This window comes from Esox lucius, chromosome 15 (assembly GCF_011004845.1).
Source record: "Esox lucius isolate fEsoLuc1 chromosome 15, fEsoLuc1.pri, whole genome shotgun sequence".
NCBI classification, from domain to species: domain Eukaryota; kingdom Metazoa; phylum Chordata; class Actinopteri; order Esociformes; family Esocidae; genus Esox; species Esox lucius.
The window spans coordinates 24,198,283-24,221,712 of NC_047583.1; the positions used below are offsets into that span (position 1 = coordinate 24,198,283).

Sequence of the window (23,430 nt, forward strand, 5' to 3'; positions counted from 1 at the left end):
TACTATAGACAGTAAGTGTTAGTACTATAGACAGTAAGTGTTAGTACTATAGACAGTAAGTGTTAGTACTATAGACAGTATGTGTTAGTACTATAGACAGTATGTGTTAGTACTATAGACAGTATGTGTTAGTACTATAGACAGTATGTGTTAGTACTATAGACAGTATGTGTTAGTACTATAGACAGTAAGTGTTAGTACTATAGACAGTAAGTGTTAGTACTATAGACAGTAAGTGTTAGTACTATAGACAGTAACAGTTAGTACTATAGACAGTGTTATAGAACATAACAGTTAGTACTATAGACAGTGTTATAGAACATAACAGTACTATAGACAGTGTTATAGAACATAACAGTACTATAGACAGTGTTATAGAACATAACAGTACTATAGACAGTAAGTGTTATAGAATGCTACACTTTCCCAAGTGGATAGGAATCATTATGTCCATAGTATATATCATATGAATATTTGGTTGTGTGCTGTTTGGTACACACACATGATTTCTGTTGTGGTTATTGAGCTCCGTAAATGGGATATTTAAAGGCACTGACATAATTGTCTGCTTTTGTGAGACTAATGTATATAAATATGTTCAATCATATGAACTTTCTTACTCGTGCATTTGTCCATGGTAATTTTGCCCCAGTACTACTGTCAGTGGCGAGAGTCTTTGTCATGGGACTACTGATAATTCCCCTTTCCTTTGGGTGAAAAGGTCTGATATATCACGGCACCTTTTTAACTTCTTAATAAAAAATGTCTGCACAGCAAGACGAGTCATTGCTTTCCCTCTTATTAAAAATGGCGGAGAAACATGTTTTGATTCAGCGCTCTGTCCATCTATATTAGGAGCTGAAACTGGTCCTTATTATTTGCTCTAGTTTGAGTTATCTAAAACAAGTAATTAGTCCCTGATTATATTATTCATTTATGAGAATATGTTATAAAAGGTTTTGGGAAATCAAGAAAAAGGAGAGCATGCTTTTTTTTGTGTTGGGCTTTAATCCGCCTCTGACAGTTTGTGCCGTTTGTCGTTCAGTGAGCCAAATGATTGTGTGACGACGCTTTCAAAGAAAGAAATACATGTGGGACACATGACCTTCCAGCGGTGCAGTCCCTCCACCCAAAGTTGTGTCTTTTCCCTTGGCTCAGAAAGTGGCCAATCTGGTCTGGTAACCCGCATCCTGTTATTAATGTATCTCATGTCCTGATAGTTTTATGTAGTCATTTTTATATCTGTATGCGTTGGAGTGTTTGGGATTGGTTACCACCAAGTGACAGATTCCTGAGAATACTAGCATTTTCTGAGCACCCCCCTCCCCCCGATATTCACGCCACCCCACCCTGGCTTTGAGGAGACTGAAGACGACATTGTATTCTCCCTTCTTCAGACGATTTGCATTGTGTGAGAACGGGAGGGGGAGATAGAAGAGGGAGCCTGTACTGGGTCCTATCAGTGCTCCTGTGGAGATGAACCTTTATGTGGGGAGCCATCCTTCCAGTCCCAACAAAGCCCAGATGAGAAGATGCTACGCTTTGCTCTGTGTGTCTGTTTGCTCTGAGGATTCGCCGGCCCTGGCCATTGTGTCCGCGGGATAACACGCACACCCAATCACATGAAAGAGAGGCGGTAGACGTAAAGGAAAAAAGGCCCAGAAAAAATGCATGGGAAGAGGAGGCAAAGGAGCGGGGGGCCAAAACTGCTAGCGGATGGCTAGCCTACCACGTCAAAACAGACTCTCATTATGGGTTCCGTGTTCAGAGAAACCCTTGTCGAAGGAAAGCAAAAATAGAGAGAAATTGACTAGCTGTACTAGAGGATTGTTGGAGCCTCAACGGGTGTGCCGACGGGGAGGGAGACGGCGACGTCCATGCTTTGTTTGACACCCAGCCAGCCAGACCAGGGATACTTCCCAAATGGCTCTTTCTTCCCTACATAGGGTACTATCAGAGACTTAATGACCCTGCTCAAAAGAAGTGCATTACATGGGGAATAGTGTGCTGTCTGGGACTCAACCCAGGGCTGCTGAACGGAGTCAGTCGGACAAAGCAGGACACGTATTAACACTCCATCTTTGCTCCATCCTCTCTGGGGAAGGCTGATTATCACGGTGGCTGAGTGCTTCACGCTTTAACACCTACAAACTCAATAGTCATTAGCTAGGCTAGCAGGTTGGATACAAGAGCGTCTGCCTTCCTTGGGGTTTTGGTACTATGGCCTTGCTACACGCGGCCCTGCGCAGTGATCTCCACAAAACACTGATGATGGCAACGCCTATTGTCACCAATGAAGAAGCACGCCTGTCAACTCCCACTGTCCCCCATGAGCTCAATGAATGTCCACTTCACTTTCAGATGTTCATTTTAATGGGACACACAACATACCATCCCCATCGATCCTGCCTGAGTGAAACCTGGCTATAGTGAACCAATGCTCCGGCTCGGGGCTAGCCCTTCCCTTCGGTTCTGTGCTGCCTAATACATTTACCAGATTGTCTGAGAGCCATCGCAGCGAGCTAGACTCCACTGAGACAGAAACACAGGAAGTTATTCAGAATGCACGGCAGCGTCCCTGCAGGACCCCAAACGCCAAGCCCTAATTGGTTTTTGCCCCTACATCATAAAAGCATGTGATAGAAATGCTGTCAACCCTCCCACCGCCTGACGGGATCACACTGGGAATTATTTCTTTCTGCAGTAGGAAGAACCAAACAGGCCTGGTCACAGATCAGTATGACACACAAAACATGACAACAACCATGTTAGTTATGAAGAGTACAGTACTGTGCACACATCGCAGGTCACCTGAGGAAGTTATTATAATATGGTCCTAAAAACATTATAAGTTGCATACGCTAGGAGACTTGGTAATATGTTTACCATTGTAAAGAAAACATGAGTGAGCAGGCAAAACACGTCTTTTATATCTCATGGAATTCACATTCAACTGAAGGTCATTAGAGAATGGCAGAATCATAAAACAAACATGGCAACAGAGATAAAAAATGAACTGACCCCTATTCAAAAGTCTGCATACCCTTAGTTCTCAAATACTGTGTATTGCCCCCTTTAGCATCAGCATGCATTCTTTTGTAATAGTGGTCTATGAGGCCCCGAATTCTTGCAAGTGTTATAGCTGCCAATTCGTCTTGGCAAAATTCGTCTTTGGTTGTAGTGCATTAACCACATATTTGAGATCTCTCCAGACTGGCTCGATGATATTAAGATCAGGAGACTGATGGCCACTCCAGAACCTTCACCTTTTTCTGCTGTAACCACTGGAGGGTCAACTTGGCCTTGTGCTTAGGGTCATTGTCGTGCTGGAAAGTCCAAGAGCGTCCCATGTGCAGCTTTCATGCAGAAGAATGCTAATTGTCTGGCTTGTATTTTCTGATACATGCTGCATTCATCTTGCCATACATTTTCACAAGATTCCCTGTGCCTTTAGAGCTCACACACCCCCAAAAAATCAGTGAGCCACCACCATGCTTCACAGTGGGGATGGTATTCTGTTCACTATAGGCCTTGTTGACCCCCTCCAAACATAGCGCTTATGGTTGTGACCATAAAGCTGTATTCTGGTCTTGTCACTCCAAATTTCAGTGTGCCAGAAGCTGTGAGGCGTGTCAAGGTGTTGTCAGGCATATTGTAACCAGGCTTTTTTGTGGCATTGGCGTAGTAAAGGCTTTTTTCTGGCAACTCGACCATGCAGCTCATTTTTATTCAAGTATCGTTGTATTGTGCTTCTTGAAACAACCACACCGTCTTTTTCCAGAGCAGCCTGTATTTCTCCTGAGGTTACCTGTGGGTTTTTCTTAGTATCCCAAACAATTCTTATGGCAGTTTTGGCTGAAATCTTTCTTGGTCTACCTGACCTTGGCTTGGTATCAAGAGATCCCAAAATGTTCCACTTCTTAATCAGTGATTGAACAGTACTGACTGGCATCTGCAAGGCTTTGGATATATTTTTATATCTTTTTTCATCTTTATAAAGTTCCATTACCTTGTTACGCAGGTCTTTTGACAGTTCTCTGCTCCTCATGGCTCTGTATCTAGCCTGCTCAGTGCATCCACGTGAGAGCTAACAAACTCATTGACTATTTATACACAGACAATAATTGCAATTTAAAAAGCAGCAGAAGGGAAATTCACCTTTTAATTGCCATTTGCACCTGTGTGTGTCATCTTGTGTGTCTGTAACAAGGCCAAACATTCAAGGGTATGTGAACTTTTGATCAGGGCCATTTGGGTGATTTCTGTTCTCATTATGATTTAAAAAGGAGCCAAACAACTATGTGATAATTAATGGCTTCATATGATCACTATCCATAAAAGAAAATGCATATTTTCTAAATCAATGCCAAAATTTCACAATTTCTGCAAGGGTATGCAAACTTGAGCACAACAAGTTGACGTCTTGTGAAAAGGCTTATTGACCACAGGTTTGTTTCCAAAACCTGTCCTTGCATTTGGCTCCCCAGCCATTCCATGTATTTCTTTAATTCCACCAGCAGCACACCTTATTTAACTTAATGAGGTAGTGGTAAGCTGAACCAGGCATGCCGGTGGTGGAATTAATTAAATATATGGAATGGATCTGCCTTTGAAACAGTTAAGATAACACAACTTGACAGACATAAAATCATAGTTATTTATCAACAAGGCAATACTCTGCATGCGGTAGCCCCCAATCAAGTCGTAGACAGATCACACAGTGGAAGACCCCAAAAGTGATCTGAATCTGATCAACTGTACAGAAAGGCAAATTCATTGAGGGACAGAAGGAAATCTTGCAAACTGCTTGCTCAACATCTGGCAGAGTCATCTGGCACAAAAGTACCATTTACAACCGTGAGAAGAAGTCCAACATGAAAAGACCTTGTAGGGCGTGTTACCCCCAAGAAACTTTGATCCCTGTACTTTGATCCCTGTCTGCAGCCTTCTATGAAGCAGGGCGGTGTCTCTGTTATAGTGTGACCTGGGACTAGTGGGTCCAGTATCCTGGCTTGGTGTCTGATAATAGGTGAGGTATATGACCTGCCTGTTTATTAGCACTGACCTGCTGCTTTATTTGTTCAGAGCCCTAAAAGATACGTTTCTATTAAAGGGTGGTTACATGCTCGGCCCTTGATGGCAATCCTCCTCCACACATTAACCATATGTCTGTCCCAAATCCTACCCTATTCCCTTTATATTGTAATACTGGTTCAGAAGTAGCGCATTGTATTTTGACTAGGGTGCCATTTGGGACACAAACCCACCCCTAGATTTCGAGGGCAGGTTTGTTGTGCTCTAGCGTCTGTGCTGTGTTATCTGATCAAGTCAAGTTAATGGTTAACTTTTCTGTAGTGCAGACCCAGAGACTGTTCTCTTTTCTGTAGGTCAATGGCAGAAACTGAAGCAGGAAGCCTCTTTGTTCAGAAACACAGAATGCACAGTCATAAACATTCTACAGATAGACACACAAGAACCACAGCGGGCAGGAGATAAGAATGAGGAATCTGGAGCACAGCATCACATACTGTAAATACTGTACTCTGTGGTAAAGTCAACTGAGATTACTGTACTGGGCCTACATCTCTCTCCAGCCGGGTGTTCAGATGAAGCTTGGATGGACAAAATGTGATCAGATCAATATTTGGATGAAGGGGTCAGATAAGATAATCCATAGTAAAGCATTGCTCCCCTGCCCTTGTTTGTCAGAGTCATCGGACCTTCACACCCCATGTGTTTGCCTTTAATTAAACACTGCACACAGCCTTTACATCACTTCCGATACCCATCAATAGAACCCAATTGATTCCAGTCCGCTCCGAAAGAGATGAGGAAGCATTAAACCGGAGCTTCAGCCTCTCTGCCCTGAAAGTCATTAGAAGGCACGGCAGGCCAGAAAGACTTGTATGATTCCAAAAGCTATGTACACACATCCACCCTGGATGGAGGCCATACACCTCAGGTCATTAATCTAGATTAGGTTGTCAGCAGTCACTGGTCACCTGACCGTAGTGTTGCTCACAGTGCTAATGGAGGATAAAATGGCTATTGTTATCTGAGCGTATCTTATTATCTAGATTTTAACCAGTACTTACCCCTCAATGATGTTATTTTTTTAGTTTTAGTGCAGTTTGTTATTTAACTTTGATAATATAGTTTTGTCCAGATCCCAGTTCACTTGAGTGGCCTGCACCGACCCCAGACCTGAACCCACTAGAGCCTGTTTAGGATGAGATGGGACGGGGTGTTGACATGATGAATTTACCGACATTACATCAGCATGGACCAACGTCCCTGTGGAACATTTATGACACCTTTTTAAATCCAGGCCCCAAAGAATTGAGGCTGTTCTTCAGGCTCTGACACGGTACTGGATGGTGTAACTGAAAATCTGGCTACACTGTCTATACTGCAAGCTGATGATTTTTTAAATTCACTGCCTTCCTCTAAATTGTTCAGTTGCCTGAATCTTCCGGATTGTCACTTTCTATTTTATCTCTCTGACGTAATAACATTGACAAACTCAAGCTGAATTAGGCTAAATTTAGAATCAATTATTGGTCAGATGGGGACTGATGCAATGTCAAGTTACCCAATCTCAGTTTTTTTTTTTATCAGTGTTTAATTGGGACTTTTCAACTTTTCCAATTGCTTGGATATCTTCATATCCAGTTGTCCAAAAAAGGTCTGTTGAAATTGTTTTGGGTTAATAACTGAAAACTTTGGATAGACATGGGCATGGATATTATTCTATAATAGATTATAGTTGCTGCAATAGAGTCAAGAATAGAGTTTCACAACCCAAATAGCTTTTGTCCCAAAGGGTGCACTGGTCTCTTTATTGCGCACTCATTCTGAACTCTTTCAGCCCTCACTTCAGGGAAGAATACTGTACATTACCAAGCTCAAGCAACCAAAACATAACCACTGAAGTCTTTTTTTGAGAGATCTGTAGGTGTCTATATATCTATTTCTCATCTCCCTGGAAAACACCTGTCTGCTTTCACCTTGAGCTCCTCTGTGTCAGTCAGTTTGACGCTTTCAACAAGTCCGTCGCGCTTACACATTCAGTAAGGTTGCTGCGCTCAGTCAGTCAATCCTGTCAGTAATATATGGTAATATATTCCACTGACATTCCACCGCATTATTGCTCCCAGATATTGTCTCTTGTAGTGACATAGCGTTTGAATATTAAACGTGTCTCTTTGCCACAGGGTGTTGATACAGAATAACGTTCCCTATTGTCAGGTAAACTGCAGGCATGCTTTAATTGGTTAAGGTTAAGTTTCTGTCTGTTTGTGATAGAAATGTGTCCAGCGGCACTCTGACTGGAAACTCCAAACTGAGTGGAGCAGATGTGTTGTGGGAAGCCTGTTGAGGTCATCCTGACTCTACAACAACTTCAGTTCACATCTGGGCCTGTTTACCTGCTGCCGGTCACAGCGTTGCTGTATTATTTCTGTCTGAGGTTTTGTTCTGTCCACCGCGTTTGACAGAATTGAGGGTCAGTATTCCAATTAGAATTCATAAGATCATATCATTGTCTCAGTGAAATGTAATGAAAGAAGCAGTTTGGTTGTGGCTTAATAACCGTCCTAAACATTTCTTACCCTTCACCCTTATGTAGTGCTACATGGCACTAGTGAGCTTTGATTGTTCAGAGGCAAAACAATGTCCCTGAATATTTGCATTAAGTTCAGCTTTCCCGAACTTTGCTCCCACCTCGTTCCCGCTCCCACGCCACCCTCACGTTGCCCAACGGTCCCACCCCCGCCTGCCAGGATTCCCTTAATTGAAAAATGAATAGGGCTTCATTGTTTCGTGTCCATTCAGTTAAGGCCCAGTCTATCTTTTGCTGTTAGTCGCTAGTTGTACTTCGTACTGTATCTACACGCTACCTACACATTACATTTTTGTAACGTTGTGGTGACGAGTTAACATTGTATAAAGCGTGTCTCATTTATCTCCCTCCAGCCTGAACCAAGCCCAGTGTGAGACAGCAACCAGCAGTCGGAGAGGGCAGACGAGCTCATCTCTCTGCTCTCCCTCCCAGACCCTCCATACCAAGCCACTCCAGCCCAGGGAGAGCCCCTCTGGCCTGGCCAGCTCCCCCCAGCAGCAGCCTCTCCTAGCTCAGCTCCAGAGACTGGCTGCAGAACACCAGAGCACCCAGGCCCAGCTACAACAGTCCCAGGAAGCAGCGAGGGAGGCCAGCGACAAAGTTCACAAGTGAGTAACTTACTACGGTACCACACTGATTTAACAGACCACTTAGTAATGGCTAGCCTTTAAAAAAAACGACCACTAAGTCTACTTCCCATCCCGTGAAATGAACGCTCATATGTACCCCTGCCAGTTTCACCTTAAACAGATACACCCTGAACCCCTGGCTTGTTGCCCCATGACAACAACATGACAGCAATGCTCCTCCATCAACCCCCGCGAAACGTTTCCCCACCACGTCCCCAGAAACACATCATGGCTCTCCCTGAACCCCCCCCCCCCCCCCCCCCCCCCACTGAACAAACAGCCGTCACCCTGCTCATCTATTTGCCTGTTGAATTAACAGGGGTTGGCCGGTGGGGGGAGGTGGGTGACTGTGTGTCTCCCCTCCCCCACCTCAGCCCTCTGATTGGGATGGGGAAAAGAGGGGATTCTGGTTTGGTATTATGTTTATTCTATCTTCACCGGAGGGCCTCTGTTTTAAATGGATTCTTTTTACAAAAGATCACACAACTTCTCTGCGCGTTGTTGCGCGACACACATTTCAGTCCTGGGTGGCTGCGGGCAGGGTGCTACGGAGTGGGAACGCTGCGTGAGTGCAGTGCTGTAGCTGATGTTTCGCCAGCCAAGGTTTTTTTTTTCTCACCCATCTGGCTCTGTTCCTGGTGGAGGGCAACAGGTTAGTGCTGACAGTTTTAGAGCATGGTCTGGGACCGGGGCGTCAGTCTGACCCTTTCCCAGAAAGATGCCTGCCGGGGGGTTTCGTGGACGTCAAGGTGTGATGGGCTGGCTGAGAGACTGCAGCCCAGGCCCCGGTGGAGCAGGCCCGTCTGAAGACCGATATCTGACCCCAGGATGGACGGCCGACCCCGTTCTCGCTCCAGTCACAAGCGGCGCGCTGTACCGCACAGTGGATAGGGCGTCATTTGGGCCGCACCACGGTCGCGGGGGGATGGGTTAGCGGGGAGGCGGTGAGGGGCAGCTCTGATGCGATCCCCGTCGCACGGTGGTGCGAAGAATGCTGGGGGAGCCCCACCCCCCCCGAGCCCACAGCCTGCCAGAGGAAACAGAGAGGCGGCCCAGAATGTGGCACCTGAGTGGTGGGGCCAGACGGGGCCGTCGGGCCCTGAAGCGCCATTGATGGAGGGGCTGAGCAGAATGGCTAATGGTCTGCCTGACTTGGCCTTGGAGGACGCCAGAACATACAAAGACCCTCTTCATCAGGAGGTGGTGGTCCAGTGACGCTGCTTTCTGGTGTCTGGCTCTTCATCATCATCATTTCTCTCTAAACCCTCTGATTCTTTCCTGTGGACTGGTTCCAGAGAAGATTACATATCTCCTTGCCTCCATTTGCCAATTATGAGGATTAGGTTTCTATTTCGTTATGATTAATGGTGGCAAATTATGGAAATGGCAATTTCTGCATCACTTTGAACCAGTTATTATTATAAACTATATTGAATAATATTCTGAGCAGTTTCGGAGGTCTTAAATGCTGTTGTACCAAGCGCTTCCAGGGAAGGCTATCCATCTATCACGACATACCCACTCCATTACAACACAGATTGTGATGTTTCTGCTGTCGAAAAATTCTGGTTTTGGGTTGTTTAGAAATTATGCGAGGAGCTGCGTGTTTACCCAGTCTTATTCCAGCTATAATTGTTGGTTTTGCGACACTGCGAATCCTTAATCAGGATTTATATTTCCTCTGGCTCCTCCCGGCGTGTGTGTTTGGGTTTACCGGCCACCCTCTGTAAACAGTGTTGTTCCAAACCCCCAGCGCCACACCAGTACACCTTGGACAGACACGCGCACTGCCTGGAACCGTCTAATTGTGCAAACGTGACGGAGAGGCTAATGCACATATTTTGAAGTGCAGTGAAGGGCTCGGCCGTTAGCACCCAGGGTGGGGGGGACAAGGTGTGCACGTCCTTGTTTTTCCTATACTTGGGAGGTCCCAAAAATCTGATTATGGGGACAGTTTGCCGGTCCCCTTTGAGAAAAAAAATCTTTTTTGGGGGGGGGGGCGGGGGGGTCGTTTTCGAGTAAAAGTTAGAATTAGGAGGGGGGGTTGAGAGGGAGTAAGAGATTTCTCGCAGTGTGAAATAGCTGAGTCGTGATGCAACACACAGATTGAGGGCAGGTTGGGCGGGCGGGCGGGTGTGTGTGTGTGTGTGTGTGTGCTTGGTTTGCATGTACATTGCACACTGACCAAAGCTAATGTGTCAGACCTTCATGCAAGCGTGGGTGCTCACCAAGCTGTATATTCAGTCACGGCTGCTAAACAGGCAGGTTTATGGGGATGATGATAACAAATGGAGAATACCTTCACCCCTACTCCCAGATACTACTTGGTTACCAGTCACACAGTAGAAACGATGGCAAGACAGACAACACACAGGGTCTTCTCAGACCATTACAACTAAAATAATCAATGCACCATGTTTCAAAAAGGAGAAGAACCTAGTCCCTGGAAAAGATCAAAGATTTCTCTTTCTTCTTTGTTAGAAGTGTTTGTTATTTCTGGGTTGTGTGTCTCAAGTGCGATACACATGGACAGTAAGAGGAATTCAAGGACACTTCATTGGCGTTAACCAGCGACTTGAGTCAAGGTTCAATCTCAATGGTGAAAAATGCCCAGCACATAATTTTCTACTTGTGTAAATACAATAACTTAAGATTTATCTTGTGATTTTTGATCAATTTTATCTGAAAAGTCAGAGTAATAATTATTTTGGAGAACTCTTATACACCTACCGGAGCAGTGCTGTTGCGTGCCTGTGTGAAGCCTTTCCACTTGTGACACGTGTAATATTTCCATCTCCGCATCCCAATGGCAGCCTGCCTTCCCTACATAGTGTATTGCTTTTGACCCGGGCCTGGTCAAACATAGTGCACTAAATGGTAAATAGGGCACCATTTGAGACCCCGACCATATCGGTGATATCACCGTAAGGACGAGGGATAAGATGTTCTTGGAAAGAGCTTTAAATCCTTCCCCTATAACAAGAAGCCTATTCTGGGGTTCAGTCCTGGCTTTGTATTCTAATTTCATTCACAGTGGGAGCTCTTCATTGTCTAAGTGCTCCCAAAGTTTTGAATTCCATGGAAGAATGTTTGCAGTTGAAAGAAAACTTCCGTAAGCTCATCAGTTATTCGAACATATGTGCATTCGTTTTGTTCATTGATCTAACATTCTTCCATGTGACTTCTTAGGGACTTTTTCCTAGCCACTGAAAGTCAACACTACTGTTGTTTGCTCCTTGGGGTTTAAGGCTGAGTGTTTTTGTTAAAACACTTTGTGATAACTGCTGTTGTAAAAAGGGCTTTATAAATAAATTTGATTGATTGATTGATTTATGACAGATGGGCAATTTTTTTTATCTAGTGCATTTTTATCTATTTAGCATTATGCTCTTCACCAATCAGTGCTGCTCCTTAATGTCCCATTTAATTAGGCTTCAGCTGATTCCTTTAGGGCTATTAAAACCATGGAACTATAATATTATTCAACAATTGGTGAAATTAATTCTGATTTGAATAGAGACAGAATAGTTTTATTTCTAGTTGGATGCTTTTGAACTAAATAGCTAGAAATCGTACTATTTGGCCAGTAAAAATAATATACGATTCCATTCATGTTTTTATTGGTCAAAACGTAACGCCCAAATTCTTTAAAATCACATGGGTGTTTCAGTAGCAGACTCATAACAGTCTGGGCCAGATCAAATATGAATGTGACGACCGTACGTGTTTTGGCCAGCCGCTCGCGTCTCGTTTCTAGACAGTCAGAAAAGCTACATGACCTTTCCTGTCTCTGTCACCCAGCCTTCCACTCCATAAGAGTTCCTCTCCTCTCTCCCGCCCAATAATTCCTTGTGATGTCCATCCTGTCAGGGAGTCATTTGCTGTGTGATGCTCCGGTCCCTTGGCCCAGAAAAAACACGGACTCCTCTCAATTTGAAGAGGGGTGTATTTTCAGTGGGTTTAGTTTGTTTTAGGTTGTGTCTGACTAGCTGCCCTCTTAAGGAGGGGTCTTGCCGTCATCCCTGAAAACACTGGTGTGTCCGTGTGTTAGTTGAGGCTCCACAACAGGACAGGTGCATTCATTCCTCACACTCTTCCCTCCTCTATGCCTCCCTCCCTTCCACTTTTCTTCTGTCCCCCCTATTTTTCTCCCCTAGTTTCTAAGTCACCCCCTCCTCCCCAGCATCTCGGTTTTCAGGCTCACTCAGCCTTCTCCCATGTCTTTAGGTCATTGACGTTAGTGTCTTTGTCTTGGCGCAGGTTGGAGCGGCTAGTGGAGGTGCTGAGGAAGAAGGTGGGGACCGGCAGCGTGAGGACGGTCATCTGAAGGACGTGGCCAGTGGGGGAAGCAGCAGTCAGGCCGTTCAGTTCCAGGCCCTAAACGTGGCACCCTATTCCTTAAGCAGGTCCCGGTCCCTATAGACGCTGGTTTAAAAGCAGTGCATTGTTAAGATAATAGAATGACATTCGCTGTGGAGCAACCTGACCCAACGACCAGCCCAATGGCCACATCTGGTGACCAGGCTGACTCCCTGCCCATCCAGGCCTGGTCTGCTGCGTTCAACGATGTGTACACACACCCAAGTCTTAACTGGGCAAACAGTTGTTAGAAGAGCTGCACTCCAAAGCCCCATTCCAGGCTAGGCTCAAACTGAATCGTAAATGTTTAACCGCTTGGGCTGTTGGTTTGCCGCGGACCACTTCTCACACTAAATTTTACATTTTACTGACAATCTTGTTTTGAATGTTTCTCTCATTGCCTTGTTTCGGCATTGATGTTTGTGTTGCTGCCTATCTTTGTTACCTGGTAAATACCTGCCTGCTTTACTGATAAAAGTGGCATTCTCTTTGATATCCCAGATCAATACAGTGTGCTGACATATACAGTATATGACTGAAAAGGTTAGTGCTGTATTGTAAAGGTTGTTGGTGCTGCCTGGATTTCACATGCTACCTTGGGCCAAATAACATTTGTTTTATTTGGTCAACTCCATGATGCTATCGAATCACGAATGGATGTTGGATTTGAGGAACATAATGTATTAACTTCCAGTATTTGTGTTTGCATCTGTTGTATTTTAAAGTCATAAATGCTGTTATAGCTCATGGACGTTTTATTGTGTGTAATATAGGAAATAAAACAAACATTTAAATTGAATGCTGTCTTTGGCCAAAACTCTAATGTAATAGCTTTAAACTGAAGTCATTTAATGCGTTGTTTATATATATTGGTCAATCAGATATTTGGCTACAGAAGTGCCCTTTCTTATGACAAAAACTACAGGAGTGTGTTAGCTGGAGTAGCAGAGTAGGCTGGATACTAGATCAGTGTCTGGCAAGTGGGAGTTTTTTTAATGTTTTGTGATTGAGAAAGAGGCAGTGTGACCTTTTTTGTGTCCCAAGGGTTTAATCTAATAGCTCAACACTATCGACTTTGTGTAACATTATACTTTTTTTTTCCAACTTGGTTAACACCATTAAATCCCTATGGAATTGTATGAATAATTGAAAATAAAATTCTTAACACTTCTGTTTATCTAAGGTTTGGCTCTCAAAAATGTCATCAATTCCTAACAGGTCTTAAAAAGTAGAGAAAAACTATATTCGTTTTGTAAGATATATGTATTACTTACCTAAATTACCGAACTTCATTATTTGTTCTCTTGCGGACTAAATTGTTTCATAAAGTATTATTACTTTTGGTAAGTTTTAAAGTAGGTGAGAGTATATAGAGGGGGGAACATTTTGATAACTCTAGTGGTCAATTTTTTTTATCACTGGCTTGCAATATTATTTTGGCTATTGTCATAAGAAATGCTTATTGGACAGATTTTTTCAAAAACTTTAGCAACATTGATAAATATGTGCTTTAGCGAGTGAGGTGCGAAGAGAGTTACTTTCCATGGATAACTAATTTAGGAGTTTCGTTTTCCTTTTTCTCCCTCATTCTCCCTCACTTGCTTTCTGTGTTGGCCCTCTGTGTTCCATCTTTGCATACTGATAGTTTATAAACATAAGAGGGCCAAAGAGATCTGGCGACCTTTAGTACAGACTACACACCAAACACTTACATTCGCATCGTTTACGTTTTCTTTACTCATATTGATGAGTTGCCCCTCACTAGTACCCCTTTCCTCTCGGTTTCGTTCGATAAAACAGCTAGGGCCGTGGTAAGACTTGTGTACCCAAACATGATCGATTATGTACTCAGAAAATGGGTTGTATGCACCGTTGCCCTCAAGTTGCTATCCAAAGAAGGAAGGGGTAGGATAGAGTGGTCTAGAGACGCGCGAGTTGCGGTGTTTTTACCCTCCCCTCAGAAAAGCTCCAGCGACACTGACAAGCTCGTCGATTTCTCTTCGGCTGGTAACCGTGGAGATCGCACAACTTGGGTGTCCCCACTCTTAATCCCACAAGGTCCTCCCAATGTATGTTTCTCCGTTAGATAATCCGCCTTGTTCTAAATACGGAGGCTAAATCTTTCACTTTGTTGAAATCTGAAAACTTTGATATCCCTGGTTATCCCCAAATCGGCTACGCCTCCATTTGTGCGTTGGATAGGCATGTAGTCTATAGATCTAGCCTACATTTTAATTATGTTTATAGTCCACAATCTATATTCACTAGGCCTATAGAATCAAAATGTGTATATATTTTGCAATGTTATGTTTGAGTGTGATCCTTTACTTCCCCACGTCTATTTTTCTGTCTCCATTTTCATGTAAAGGATTGCGCACGGGCGCATCAAAAAGAAGGGGGATCCCTATTAAGGCTTACCCAATTTTGAGAACCAATCGCAAGATGACATGACTACAAAACAACTTTTTATACGCTTTAATTAAAAACGTGTTCCGGCAGCCCAGTGTTGAATAGCCTTCGGAGAAAAGCGTGACAGATCATGTTGCTATAACGACACGAAATATGTTCATTCCTTTCCCTTTAATGCCCTCCATCCATACGTCCAGCCATATATAACCTACCTTATGAACACTATTCTAGTGATACTGTAGTTTATGGAACCTGAGGCTAAATTACAAAAAGTTCACGACGCACATATTTTATATATTTTACGGGCCTAGTGAAAAGCATTAAGTGATTTCTCAATGATGAAAACAAATAATATAGTTTAATCTCTTGCTGTTGCATATAGGTTAAATATAGCCTGATTTAGCCAGTTGTTCTTGCGAGATGAGTATACAACTATGCCATGCATCTAACATTTTGCTAGATTACGTCGGCCTTGTGTGTCGTATTAATAAATTGTTGAATTTATTATCTGTTTTATGTTGACAAATAGGCCAAGGCCTACTGTTAGAAGAAACAATTGATAATTCAGAAATATTTAGTAGAAGCCTAGGCTATTTAATGTGGATACATATTTAAAAACTTCAGTTTGTCTTCATCCAAAACGTATATAACTAATAACTAGTCTGTATTTTCTTTTGTTTGGTCAAACTTTTCCCGTTAATCTGCCGGAAGAGCAACCATAAAAACAAACCAATTGGGTTGTCCCTTATTGTGGCCTCCAATGGATTAATGAAGACACAAAACATCACGGTCTCGTAGCAGGCAGGGTAGGCCGAGGGACCACCAACCTGACATAGTCGATGCATATTGAGGATACAAAGACCTAATAAACTTCTCCCGTATAATTTTTAATGGAAAACCAGCTGCTTCTAAAGCTGATTTCGGATAGAGATCTCTCCCTCTTCTCCCTCGGCCTTTGAAAGCTCCTTTCTTTCGTCTGTGAATCTGAAGGGGTATTGCTTTGCTCTTTTCGTTGGCCAAGCACAATTGTGTTATTGGAGATAATTAATTCAATCCCCATCAAAAGGTATTAGAAGCGCCTTGGCCCTGTAGTGGCTTTCTAAACTCAGAATGAAAAGACGGAGAAGAAAGGTCTACGGGTAGGCTCGCTGATGGTCGCTTTTGAAGTAAAGGGCTCTGCGCATTGTTGTCGAAATTCTTGTCCATAAGGCTGAAGAAAGCGCCAGGGCTTTTGATGGTGAAACGAGAAATGCCACATAAGTTGGAATACAAGCCGCTGGTTGAAATCTTTATGCTGGGCACTGCCTGCTGATAACGTATGTCACACATTACTAAAGGTTGGACGGTTTCAATAGTTCAGTGCTGCCTGCGTGAGAGAAAAACACCAAGTAACCAAGGGCCTTTGAATCTATTTCTATTATCAGTAATAGTAGTATTAATAATACTATTATTGTAGGATAGTAATAAACAAGAACATGCGGTGCCAAATTGTAATTATTGATTTGATTGCAACAATTCGCATAATAACGCCAATCTGCTATTATCATTTTTAAATTGACCCTCAAATGTGATAATTTCGTCTTGCTATCTTATGGGCAAAAGGCGGTTATGCCCACAGGATACAGTATGTTTTAATTGGGTTAGCTTTATCAGATAAACGAACATAAAGGCTATCAACATGATGAGCTGTCTCAGTAAATTACAAATATTGCGTCCTAGATGTTTTTTAGAACTCCATTGCTTCTTGTTAAGTAAAACATTAAAATATGTTAATGCTAAATATAATTTTTATTTAAATGATGACCTAATAGCAAATATTAAAATCATACTAAATTAAAAGCCGTCAGGTTTGCGCGCTGTTTTTATTTACTGTTTGACTTTCGACACAGGGTGGTTTCCATTCTGAATCTCTCACACTGAAGCTTTTCTTAACAGCTGGGTAAACTAATGAACAAGACTTGTCTATATAGGCTAGTTAAAGGATTTCTCATGGAAACGTGGATTCCGGCGCCCCACAAACTGGGGTTGATGTTATTGGAATTGGAACACTTTGCAAGAGAAGTTTAAAAGAGAAAAAAATACAATAATGTGTTAGTGCATTTTGGTTTATCTGTCTATAAACTGGACAACGCTTTATGATTTTGGAATAACAATAGGCATAATACCCCTAGAATTATATACTTTTAAATAGATACAATAGGCCTATAAAGTAGGTTAACTATTTATTCATTTGTATTGTATAGTCCGTTATTGAAAAAGAACACCTTGATCTAAAAACGTTCCATTATGAATTAAACAGATATGGAACATACAATTTAGGTCATATCTGCAGCTAAGCAGGTTTTATGGAAAATTAATTACATTTGTTGTTCATGCCTTCGTTTATATTCTTACAAGCGATTTATGTTATGCCATATAAACACCGTTTTTATGGCATAACTGTAGAAATGTAAAATCAATTCACCACTGACGAAATCATATTGTAGAAATCAAAATCGCAATATTAACTTTAACCTATTTCTTCAAGGAAAAATACAAAAAGTTTGCCAAACAATTTAGCCTTTTAATTATTTCCAGAGATTTCAAGTGACCAGCGATGAAACGAAATTAGTCACCATTTAATATATTATCGTTCAAAATTGGTTCAAATAAGAAACAATTGAAAGCGTATAGATGTTAGTGTTTTTAGATGGATGTTATTATTGTGAGTTTATCTGAAGCAACATAAAGAGTAGGCCTATATGTGCAACACATGTTCAGCCAGGCTTCTCAGTTGTTCCAAACACTCTTAGTTTTAGATATATTACATCCAACTAGCATGGCTTCAAAAACAATTTATTATATTTATATTTCATTTTCTTGAATTTGTTTTCGTGGAAATGTATCCAAAACAAAGAGCAAAGGCCTAAAACTAACGGTTAATGTCTCCTAGATATTTTCATGAAGCTCAATTCAATTCTCCACGTTATTTGCGCTTCGGGGGGCAATTACATGATAATTAAACACATTTCACGGTTACTCAGCCAAAATGTGTGTCTACAAAATACCATGATCAAAGTCAAATCTGTTCAGGTTCACGAGCCGAATCATGTAGGGTTACGGTTCACAAAAAGATGCTTTGGCCTTTCCATGATATTGTTAAAAATCCATTTACAACACGCCCGAATCCTTTATGAAGTAAAGCTCTGAGGCTATATTTCTGTTTGGCTTAGCCTTGCTCACTGATCACTGAGAAGCGTCAACACAAACAACCCTCAATCCAGTTAACATTTTCTAATTTTCAGGGATGTCACAACAATATTGACAATTATTTTGAACGCAATTGTGTTACATTCATGATATAATAATTGTATGCATTAGTTTACAAAACTGAACAACAAACGCTATGCATATTGGCTTCATGCACCCCTCTGACTGAATCTGTTGGCCCTATAATTAATAAATTACTTTAAGAATCGTATTAAAAACATTTGAAAGGTGTAGTTTTGAAAAAATAAAACGTATAATTAACTTTATTCCTAAATTATTTGGATATGCGTTAAACGCGCCATTATGTGGTATAAATTAAGCCTCGTGCACAGAATAACTTACAACAATCCGTGAATAAATCGTTTTTGTTTTATTTGAAAATGAACAAGAAATAAGTTAAGCACATGCAAAGACATCAAAACAAACAAACAAAACGCTAGGCTGCACATAAAATCACCCATTTTCTGGTTTGAAAAATACCACAAAATAAAGACTGGAATTTTTCTAGAAGAAATACATATTTTATTTATAATGCATTTCCACATGGAATTTAAAATTGTAATACAAGATTGGATTGAGTTGGAAATATGTTTGTCAGATATTTAGCAAATAAAATCAAAGCAATGCATAAAATGACAACATCCATTAAAAATGTAGGCTATATCTGGAACAAACAAGTGTTTTGAGCTTCGCCTGTGTCACGCGTTCCAAGAGACCTTGTTGACCTTCATTCATGCACATAGTAACACATGGACATTTTCATTGTGAGACTACAAGTCCGGGGAATACAACAATATTCTACAAGCTCACAACTGTTTTAAATACACTAGTAATGATTTACAACTGGATATACAATCATTCAATGGTAACACTTTATAGTATAGACCTATTGTATTTTACTCATACTCATTCTTATACATTAAAGAACAGTCCTTATGCACCAGGTGCATGCAAAAATAAGATAAATGTTTTCTGTCGTCCTTCTGTGGAGCACTATAAAAATTTGAAGATACTAAGAAGTGTTGAGGACTGGTCTGGAATACACACCTTGATAGTACGACGCATCTATTGTGGATGGGTCCATAGCTCTGCCAGCCATGGACGCGCTGCCAAGGGGTAGACTGGAAGACATACCTGAACCATAGCAGGAGTATTGCAAAGCTTGCTCGTAGGCTTTCAAGTCCAGTTTGTGCTGTTGCTCGGAAGATGACATTAAATTATTTATTGAAAACGGGTGGTTGAAAGAGTAATGGGGATCCTCTTTAAGGTGCAGATGGGACTCGTGCGCCATTGAGTGCAGAGGTAAAGGGAGAGAGGACAGGGACGTGGCCGAGCTGGCCACCGGGTGGAGAGGTGGCCCGCTGCTTTTGAGTTCAGCTGCAGTGCCACTGCTCCTGTGGTCCATGCTGTGAGGACTGGAGGACTGGTTAGAGGTGGATAGGGAGTTTGAGTCCACATGTCCAGTCTTGCTGTTGGCGTTCTCGCTTGAAGGTGACCCAGAACCGGACAGATCTTTCCTTCCGTCTCCTTTACTTGACGACATCTTTCTGTTTTCGCATTTAAAGCGCTTTTGCCGGCGGAGGTAGCAACCGTTCTCGAACATATTTCCAGAATCTGGGTGCAGGGCCCAATATGAGCCTTTGCCTGGCTTATCCGGTGATCTAGATACTTTAATGAAGCAATCATTAAAAGAGAGGGAATGACGAATAGAGTTCTGCCACCTCTGTTGGTTCTGTCTGTAATATGGAAATAAATCCATTATCCACTGGTAGATTTCACTAAGCGTGAGCATCTTGCTTGGTGCTTGCTGAATGGCCATAGTTATGAGAGAAATGTACGAATATGGAGGCTTTGCGTGCGGGTAGCTTCTCCTAAACGTCTTGTTGTCCCTTACTCGATTCAGGTTGGGCTGAGTATAGGACATTGGGCTCATGGTAGGGCTCATGCTTGCGTATGGATTAAGAGCGTTCATGGACGCTTGCTGAGCCGACATTGCGCCCATGTTCGAGGGGCTAAGGGCAGTGCCCATTGACGATACCCCTCCACCTATTCCGTTCATAGCACTGGACGCGCTCGGAGGCATGCCTGCCATTGTCCCGGGGCTTAGTCCGGCTCCCAAGCCAGGATTGGCGTAGGACATGTTGAAAGAACCGGAGGTCATATTTCCACTGGTAGACATACTCATGTAACTGTTCATACTATTCATGGAACTCAGTCCTGCATTCATGCCGCTGTTTGCCATGGGTGAATATACCTGTAATAACATGAGATAGTGATTATTGCATTGGTCTTCCAAACAATCAAAGAGCTTAAGATAATGTGTAGCCAAAATAATTAATCTTAATAGTAGTTGGCTATTGACACAAACTACGTCAAAAATAATTAACGAATTTAATTCGATTGAATTAATTCCATTTTATTAAGAGCAGCATGAAAACAGTGCTGTGCAATTTAGTCTATCTAATATATCACAAACGTATATTTGGGCATTCAATGTGATTTATTTAAAGCAATGTAATCATTTAGATTAAGGCTGCCCTAACTCTTCTGAAACACTTCAACCAGTGCGAATTCAGACCTGTGGCACCAGGTGAGTGCAAATAACTACTAAGTAGAAACAAAATCCAGACGGGTTTTTACCCATCCTGACCGAGATAGGGCATCACTGATTTGGATGAACATTTTATGTATTTATTACGCACAGACAAAACATCAAGCCAAGTTTACACGAATGAAAATTGTATTAAACATTTAACTGACTGCAATTTCCTTTTCGAGTAGCATGCATTGACAACATGTCATGTTCTCTTTGCTGAGGGCTGGTCCTGAATATCAAATTCCTATTTTAAATCTGCATGCGTTACTGTTTTAATGTAGAATAATCTCGAATTATATATAATACACTTATTTGTTTAAAGTGTATTCGACCCTTTCAGTATTCTAAACTGTGAAAAACTGAAACGTGCGCTGCTGCCACCCGGCGGGTTTGTCAGTTTCTCTTTCTTTAGGCTATATGGGTTACATCAGGCTGCATATTAAGTCTATGCCCAAAACAAACGAATATTCCATGAACAAAAACACTGTGCCATGGAATCATTTCAAAGAAAGGACCCTGGATACATTTTGCTAAAAACATGGATTGTCAAAACAAAAAAGTAGAAATCAGCCTGTGGCAGTGCTACTCTGAAATCCAAATCTAATAAAACTAAAATAAACATACCTCTTGTGCGTCATTGTAGTAGCTGCTCCAATCTGGTGTTTCGTGACCTTCCATTTTCACTGTACCCAACATTATGGTGGAAATCCACAAATCGTAAACATGCAGTTCCTCAGACTGAAGTTTTCGAGAAATGTATCCTAGGAAACTGAGCGCCGTAACTGGCGGGATGTTGCAAGAGGGCTAGAGTAAAGAAGTGAGGCGATGTTGAATGCAGTGACCTGTGAGTGCAGATCTTCCCCTATTACGTAGGCGGTAGCTTACACACCCACCCACTTTTTCAGTGTTCATTTGCCCTGGCTCATTTCCCCTCACTGAAAGTCACTCTTGTGCCCATCATTTGCCAGTGGTTTTTCTTTAAAGAAAAAAAATACCCATGTAGTGAAATGTTTATCTACAACATCTCATAAGGTGTGTAAACTTTCAATGGATCATGAATCATGGTTTTAAGAAAACCCGAGCGTTATGGAATTAGGCCCCTATCCAGTAGTAAGGATACTGCATACAGTGGACAACACAAGATAGAAACCAAATAAAGTGTGAACTAACATAGTACATATTTTTTTATTATTCTAAAAATATAATAAAAACAAAACCTTTTTGTATTATGAAAAAGCATAAAAGGAATTTTATGGTAATACAAGAAACAAACTGCATTAAGAACGTATATTGTGCACACTGTGGGGAAGAACTTGTATTCCAATAAACGAATCCATGCATGATTATTCTGATTTTCTGGTTCATGATTGTGTTTTTCCACATTACGCAATGTTTATTTCTTTACTGGAATTTCGTTTATGCGCAGACTATACCCGCAGTTCTTCATTTAAAAAAAAATCTCTCCACAATGGAGAGGACAGATGTTCACATCTACATCCGCGTGAAAAGAGATTCACTCTGATAACTACTCTAGGCCTTCAAGGGGTTGCAGACAGATCCTTCGATTTTAAACCCGTTAATGAGCGATTAACAGCGATAATTTTCGCATTACATGGGATTATCTCAGGGTGATCTCTGATGTGTTAGGGAGAGAAAATCGATTCGTTCAAGGCAACATTTCACAAAGCATTGGAGAATTTGAATTTTAATTCTAACATGATAGCCTATATTGTCAGGCCCAGCAGGTCAACAGATGAACATGGTTGTTTACAGATCATTTGGCTAATTTATTGGCTTTATTCTGTCACCAGTCTTCATGATCACCCTGCGTAATGTTTAAGTTTTTTATTTCACAGCAGAAAATTTTTATGGGAAATAAGATTAAAGCCCCCAAATGAACACGGGATGCCATCCTAATGTCACATATCCTACATTTGAATATGCTGGCCAATACACAGTAATATTTAATTAGCTGTAATAATCGGCCAATCTCAGCCCAGGGATACATAATAAAAAGAGAAAATAAAAAGTTATAGGCCTATGTCAAATTGAAATTGTATATTAATTCAGTATAATATAAATGGGGGCCCTTCAGCATTATGTAAAATGTTTTTTACTGGAATGATAACCTGGATTATAAAGTCTGCACCCACGTGGTGTCTTGTTTTTTTTTTTGTCCCGCCTAGTTGTGGGTTTTGGTTCAGGGTTGCCATGTCGGTTTGTTAAGCGACTTGGGTCTTATTTTTTACAGGAACTCGCTTGGAAATATAGACTGTCGATGGTTGCGTTTTTTAGCTTGTTTCTAAAATGCACATACTTATTTCGGCTTTTGTATTGTGGCACACTAAAACTGAGAGCGAGTTTAAATAAAAGCTGTCCTGACCTACTGTAGCCTACAGTCTGTCGGGTCTAGTCCAGCTCGCTACTGTACGTCTGCCGGCCACTACAAGCAGTGTCTGTTTACCCTAACCCAATTAGTTCAGTGGCTAGAAGTGGGTTCAATCAATTCACTTTTGTTCGCAAAAAACGGCAAATGCGTTCCCTTTTTCGACACAGATGTGTTCACA

At 41.8% G+C, this 23,430-nt stretch overlaps 2 protein-coding genes across 10 annotated transcripts in view; one reads left to right on the top strand and one right to left on the bottom strand.

The window, feature by feature from the left end:
• The window catches only part of mipol1 (mirror-image polydactyly 1), a 55,074-nt gene extending 41,283 nt beyond the window's left edge, over positions 1-13,791 (top strand). For all 9 annotated transcript variants that reach the window (XM_034297614.1, XM_034297610.1, XM_034297611.1 and 6 more), the window contains 2 exons: positions 7,975-8,229; positions 12,511-13,791. In XM_034297614.1, the coding sequence (XP_034153505.1) occupies positions 7,975-8,229; positions 12,511-12,577 (322 nt within the window). In that variant the 3' untranslated portion in view covers positions 12,578-13,791. The remainder of the gene's footprint in view (positions 1-7,974; positions 8,230-12,510) is intronic.
• Positions 13,792-18,683: 4,892 nt separating this feature from the next.
• foxa1 (forkhead box A1) lies at positions 18,684-21,684 on the bottom strand. The gene is made up of 2 exons (XM_010904945.4): positions 21,488-21,684; positions 18,684-20,521 (listed from the first exon to the last, which is right to left on the bottom strand). Exons 1-2 carry the CDS (start codon positions 21,557-21,559, stop codon positions 19,280-19,282), a joined length of 1,314 nt encoding a protein of 437 aa, XP_010903247.1. The 5' UTR covers positions 21,560-21,684; the 3' UTR covers positions 18,684-19,279.
• Positions 21,685-23,430: the final 1,746 nt, after the last annotated feature.